Source organism: Pagrus major, chromosome 5 (assembly GCF_040436345.1).
Source record: "Pagrus major chromosome 5, Pma_NU_1.0".
In the NCBI taxonomy this organism is placed as follows: domain Eukaryota; kingdom Metazoa; phylum Chordata; class Actinopteri; order Spariformes; family Sparidae; genus Pagrus; species Pagrus major.
Window position 1 is genome coordinate 40915241 of NC_133219.1, and position 6213 is coordinate 40921453.

Genomic DNA, 6213 nt, shown 5'->3' on the forward strand with positions numbered 1-6213 from the left:
AGTTACTCCTCCATACAGTTTATGCTAAGTGTTAGCAGGTAGCGCTTCATTTAAATTTTGTCTAAAAACAAATCTATCAGTCAACAAGGTGTCTGCTAAAGTGCTCGCTTGGCTTCTATAACTCAACATGGTTCATGCTGAAGTGAGAACCGGCCTGTTAGTCCTCGAAAATGGACGTGAACGTGACACGGTTCTGTTGAACACGGTTCTGTTGAACACGGTTCTGTTGAACACGTAATTTTTGTAGTACTCCATCTGTGCCTTCGCACCTGCAGTCGGCGAGTCTGTCTGCGTTAGTTTTGGTTGTGAGCAGATGATACAGAGCGTCAGCATCATGTGTGCTAACCTGTTAGCATGGAGCTAACTGTATGGAGCTGACCAACAGGATGACCTACAGACTCTCAGGTTCCTCTGAAGCAGCCTCAGTGCTGCCTCCTAGTTTCAAACACACAAACTACGACTGTTAACAGAGAACCATTCACATGCAAACCAAAGCACGACATCATCATCTCGAAGATACACTGAGAACACTTTCCCATCATGCAACTGTTATATGAACCATCATCAGAGCTCATCTGATGTCTCCTTTAACCAGTGTGTGTGTGTGTGTGTGTGTGTGTGTGTGAGTGTGTGTCTTCATGCATATAATACAACCGTCTTGTGTCCAGTGTGTTTCTGATCTGACGTCTTATAAACGTCTCTGTGAATTATCACCTGCTGCAGCCGAACAGTGAAGGAAACACAAAGAGTTTGTTTGTTTCCATATAAACTATTAAACTACACTGGAGAAGATCTGCAGCAGGTCAGAGGTCGTCAGGCTGCCTGGGTCTGTGTGTGTGTGTGTGTGTGTGTGTGTCTGTGTGTGTGTGTGTCTGTGTGTGTGTGTGTCTGTGTGTGTGTGTCTGTGTGTGTGTGTGTGTCTGTGTCTGTCTGTCTGTGTGTGTGTGTTTGTGTCTGTGTGTGTGTGTTTGTGTCTGTGTGTGTGTGTGTGTGTGTGTGTGTGTGTGTGTCTGTCTGTCTGTCTGTGTCTGTGTCTGTGTCTGTGTGTGTGTGTGTCTGTGTGTGTCTGTCTGTGTGTGTGTGTGTGTCTGTCTGTCTGTTTGTGTGTGTGTGTGTGTCTGTGTGTGTGTGTCTGTGTGTGTGTCATCACAGCACCATGGTGGGTATGTGGTGGACCAGTGATGCTGGGTGGGGCATGGCGGTCAGCTGTGGTGGGTGAGGAGGAGGTGAGTGGGCGTTGTGGACCACCACGCTCCCCACCGCCGCCCCGCCGTCCCCGGTGGGCCGGTGCCTGGCGCTCTTCTGATGCGCCCGCAGCCCGGCCAGCTGCGAGTACGCGGACTGGCAGACGTGGCACTTGTAGGGCCGCTCTCCGGTGTGCAGCCGGACGTGGTTCCTCAGCGTGGACGACTGGCTGAAGCGGCGGTTGCAGAAGCGGCAGACGAACGGTTTGTCCAGCGTGTGGATCCGCATGTGAGAGCGCAGGTTGCTGCGGGAGTTGAAGCCGCGGTGACAGATGACGCAACGCATCCGACCCACACTGGAGGAGGCGGAGGAGGAGGAGGACGAGGAGGAGGAGGAAGAGGAGGAGGAGGAGGAGCCCTCACAGGTGTGGAACTCATCTGGGAGGAGGAGGAAGAATTCAGACTGTTCAAACATGTTTCACCAACTAGAAACGATCCAGCGGATCAGAGCTCATCTGTGGTTCTTCTCATTCATCAAAAACACTTCATCTGTTATTCATCATCTAACGTCACAATAAAAAACGTGTGTTCGTCTGTGAACAGAAGCTCAAAGCTGCCACGTCTGAGACCCTCAAACCCAGCTGACCCATCAATAATCAATAATCAATAATCAATAATCAATAATCAATAATCAATCATCTTTACCGGTCTTGCTCTTCTTGCTGAGCTCCTCGTCTCCTCCAGGAATTCCAGGGATTCCCAGGAAGGTGTTGTGGGAGTTTCCGTACCAGACCAGCAGCTCCTGGTCCGGAGGGATCGTCTGAGGAGGACAACATGGACGTCAATCATGTGCCTTCAAAATAAAAGTCATATATGAATGTATGAGTCATCAAACAGGCCTGAAGGGAGACTCTGTTTCATCTGTCAGCCAGCAGAGGGCGACACACACCTGAGCACACACCTGAACCTCCTGCAGCCTCAGAAACTCTCCTTCATTATCTTTATGATTGTTTACATGATTATAAAACTGGAGACTCTTTAATTATCAGAACTTAAATGACTGCAGCTGCTTCAGCTCATTTACTGTATAAAAGTTAGATTTAATTCTCATAATTTCTTGATTTCCATGTGCTGCACACAAAAACATTATTATTATTATTATTATTGTTATTATTATTATTATTATATTATTGTTATTATTATTATTGTTATTATTATTATTATTATATTATTGTTATTATTATTATTATATTATTGTTATTATTATTGTTATTGTTATTATTATTATTATTATTAGTGTTATTAGTGTTATTATTATTATTGTTGTTATTATTATTATTATTTCAGCTCAGTGAGAGAAGTGGAGTTAATGAACTATCTGCTGACTCAGCAGGAGGACGTGATGCGTTCACTGACCTCCACAGCCTTGTAGAAGATGCTGCTGCCGATCTGAACCACCTCCAGGTTCTGCTCCTGCTCGTTCCTCGCACACTTGATGTACGTCATCCAGCTCCTCTGGTCCTCCTGACTGGCGTCGATGAAATACCGGACCGTCCCGTCCTCGTTAAACACCTGAGGGGGAAACATGCCGTCAAGTCCAGTTACCTGTCTTCACTGTCAGCTGGTCGACTCACTTTGTCAGATTGTTGGTGGTTTTTCAAATCCTTCATGAAAACATCTACACAAAAGAACCGGGACATTTATTCACCTGCTGGCTGCTTACAGCAGGTCTGTAGTCACGCCTGAGCGGCTCAGTTACACTAATGGGTCAGTGTCAGGTTCTTCTCGTCTGTCAGCGAGTCCATCACTCAGTTCAAAGTCAGTCAGTCAGTCAGTCAGTCAGTGAATGTCTGTCCTACGGGCCTGAACATGAACATGATGATAGCGTGATGATAGTGTGTTGCAGCGGCGCTGGTCGCTCACCTCCCACATCAGGTTGTTGTTCTTGTACAGGTCGATGTGTTCAGGTGAGATGAGGCGGCCGGTGAACGGGCCCATTTCTGTTCCTGCTTTAATCCACGTTTTAGAGAAAATCCCCAAACCTTCACCTGAAACACAGAAGACGCTGCTGTCACACACACCTGCTGATCATACAGGCTCAATACACACACACAGACACACACACACACACACACACACACACACACACACACTGAACAGAAAACTGCTTCGTAGCGTCGTCAGGCTCCAGGCCGCTGATCAATATTATTTATTTATGCCACGTAGATCAATGCATTTAAAGGCTGAGTGAGTTTAAGACCTCAATGTGCAAAAACATATTTTATAAACTCCACCGGATCATTCTGGACCGTCCAGAACATTTAGTTTGAATTTTCATGCTCAATAAAAAGACAGAAATTTAACAATCAAACACGTGAACGAAGGAAACGGTGAGAAAGCGAATAATGAAGAATTAGTCAGACGGCGTTTCACAGTGTCTCCGACTCAACAACTCACTAAACTGACACATTTGTTAAGGGAGTCTGGGGACTGTCTGCTCTCCTTGTTGTCTGCAGCGTGGTGTGTTTAAGTTCACCGTCGGCTGCAAAACGCTTCCACGACCATCAGATAAATGTCACCCTGACAAGTCTCATTAATACCAAGAACATGAACGCCACACATGATTTAATATGAAGTGATCACAGAGAGCGACCCTCAGACAGACAGGTGGACAGACAGGTGACAGACAGGTGGACAGACAGGTGGACAGACAGGTGGACAGACAGGTGGACAGTTTACCTGGAACCGAGCTCTGAGCGATGATCACCTCGCTGGGTAAAACCAGACTGGACAACTTCTGCACCTCTGAACACACAACAACAAAACACATCATCATTTTAAATTCAGTCCATTTTAAAACATCTTTTCTTTCTTCTCTAAAATCAGAAAACAAGAACATCAAAGCGTCGACAACAAGAAGCTGAACTCCATTTAGATTTTTGCAGATTTAACACAAATGTTAATTCTGCAGTTGTTCAGTGAGTTTTAGTGAAAAAGGTCACGAAGTTCAAGATGCTGCAAAGCTGAAGTTTCCCATTAACAGTGAAAGCAGCAGAAGCTGAGCCCGTCCGGACCCGCGAGGCGCTCCGAGGAGCAGAAAGACAAAGTTCACGAGACTGAATGAAAAAGCGACAAACGAAATTAAATGAAAGTAAAACGCAGAGAGGAAGAGAAGAAACGTCGCGAGCTGTTTCACGCGCCGGACGAAGCGTGAAAGCGGCCGTGACATTAAGGAGGAGACGTTCACACGAGACACAGCGTGAAGATGACCCGCTTTAAAACCACAGAGGAAGAAAAGACGACGGCCACCAGGGACCGTGACGCCGCGGGGACGCTCAGTTCACACGACGAGACCAGATTTAAATTCCTGCGGAGGAAAATGAACCAGAAATAATCCGCTAGAACTGAACCGGGAGGCTGAACAGAACCGGGCCAGACTCTCACGGGTCCTCTCAAACCGTCTCGAACGAATTTTATCAAAAACACAAACGAATTTAACAGAAACATTAAATTAAAATTAAAAACACGTGAGTTGAAGGCAGAGAGAGAAAAAGGCCGCGAGAGCAGCTTCAGTTTATTTCTCCGATATTTGAAAACTGAAAATATAAAAAAATATTTATTAACTTCAGAAACACGAAGAATTAATGAGTGATCAGCTGGCGGCTGCTTCATTAATCGATTCATTCTAATCATCGGGTTTTTGATGGACGTCGAGTTTCGCGGCGGCGGCGGCAGATTCTGATCACATCAAACAGTCTGATCGGCTATTGATCAGTTCATTAATGAGCAATAATCAGATTAACTGTGTGTCTGGATTAAAAACATTTTTTATCTTCAGGAAATAATTTAAACTTCGCTCAAAATGTAAAACTGCAGGTGAAAGTGAGCTGATCAGGTTGATCGATTACTAAGATCTCGAGTTGTTTCCGAAATAAAACCGTTTGAAATCGTTTTAATTTAATTCGACTGGTTTCATGTTTGAATCTGAGATTTTATGAACGAAATGAAATTGAAGAATTCAGAGACGTGACGTCATGTTAAAGTTAAATTATAATTCAGTAAAATACTAAAGTTTAATCAGCAGAAGTTTTCAAATTAAAAGTGCAGAATATTAATGGATCATCATTAAAATAATCAGATGATCGACAGTTGAAGATAAAACAATGACTCTTATTTTGAAGGACTTTGTGTAAAAAGTCTTAAAATTAAAATAAGCAGAAAATATTTCTGTCAAAGTGAAACATCGATCTCTGACATGACGGAGGTCTGGCGGGAAACATCCGGAGAGTAAAAGTACTCCGTTACTCTGCAGCGGCTCGAGCCGCAGTCTGACTTTAGCGGCCGGATATTGAATATGGATCATATCAGACTATTGATCCTGAACTCTGAGCTCGTGTGTGTGACGCTGAAAGATTTAACCAGTTTAAGGTGAAAAGTTCATTAAGTGTAATTGATTAATTGGAGTGACGTCACTGACCTCCGGAGAAGGACTGCGCGAGCACCTCGGCGGTGAAGGCGGTCTTGGGGCTCGCGCTCGGGGCGGTGCGGTCCTCGTGCTGCAGGTGATGCTGGTGCGGGTGGTGGTGCTGCTCGCCCAGCACGTGCCTCCAGCGGCCGTACAGGAAGCTGTGCAGGATGTCCGACGTGATGATGTCCGCGAGGGACAGCGGCTGCTGCGGCTTGAAGCCCGGCTTCAGGCCCAGCGACGAGCCGGGCAGCACGGAGCCCATAGCGGGGCGGGAGGCAGCGGGAGCCGGGGCAGTGGACCGGAGCGAGACCAGGTCCTGCAGGGGGACCGAGCGAGACCAGGTCCTGCAGGGGGACCGAGCGAGACCAGGTCCTGCAGGAGGACACAAGTTTAAAGGTCCGAGGAGCTCGAGTCAAACTCCACCGCTGGTGTCGGTTCTGGTACAGAGGCAGATGTGTGTGTTCTGAGTTAAAGAGTGTAAAGTGTGTGTGAGCTGCTGTGTGTGTGTGTGTGTCTATATACACTCTGTAATGAGCTGTAATCACCTCCTCCAACAGGTCT

The 6213-nt window shown here is 46.2% G+C and overlaps 1 protein-coding gene across 3 annotated transcripts; it reads right to left on the minus strand.

Annotated features, from left to right (window-relative positions):
* Positions 1–1146: 1146 nt before the first annotated feature.
* LOC140995767 (PR domain zinc finger protein 12-like) lies at positions 1147–5914 on the minus strand. 3 transcript variants are annotated; one of them, XM_073465850.1, is made up of 6 exons: positions 5662–5914; positions 3924–3989; positions 3108–3232; positions 2601–2756; positions 1890–2004; positions 1147–1622 (listed from the first exon to the last, which is right to left on the minus strand). In XM_073465850.1, the coding sequence occupies exons 1-6, from the start codon at positions 5912–5914 to the stop codon at positions 1147–1149; spliced, it is 1191 nt and encodes a 396-aa protein (XP_073321951.1). The 3 variants fall into 3 exon arrangements, with proteins under 3 accessions (XP_073321951.1, XP_073321950.1, XP_073321949.1); XM_073465849.1 differs by having other exon boundaries at positions 1147–1645; positions 1883–2004; XM_073465848.1 differs by having other exon boundaries at positions 1147–1649; positions 1881–2004.
* Between the last annotated feature and the right edge of the window lie 299 nt (positions 5915–6213).

Excerpts from the sequence above, each read along its gene's own strand:
- LOC140995767 (XM_073465848.1), bottom strand. The coding sequence starts at position 5,914 with ATGGGCTCCGTGCTGCCCGGCTCGTCGCTGGGCCTGAAGCCGGGCTTC. Across the intron at positions 3,990-5,661 it reads CGCGCAGTCCTTCTCCGGAG|AGGTGCAGAAGTTGTCCAGT; the intron begins GTCAGTGACGTC and ends TTGTGTGTTCAG. Across the intron at positions 2,757-3,107 it reads ACAACAACCTGATGTGGGAG|GTGTTTAACGAGGACGGGAC; the intron begins GTGAGCGACCAG and ends TTTCCCCCTCAG.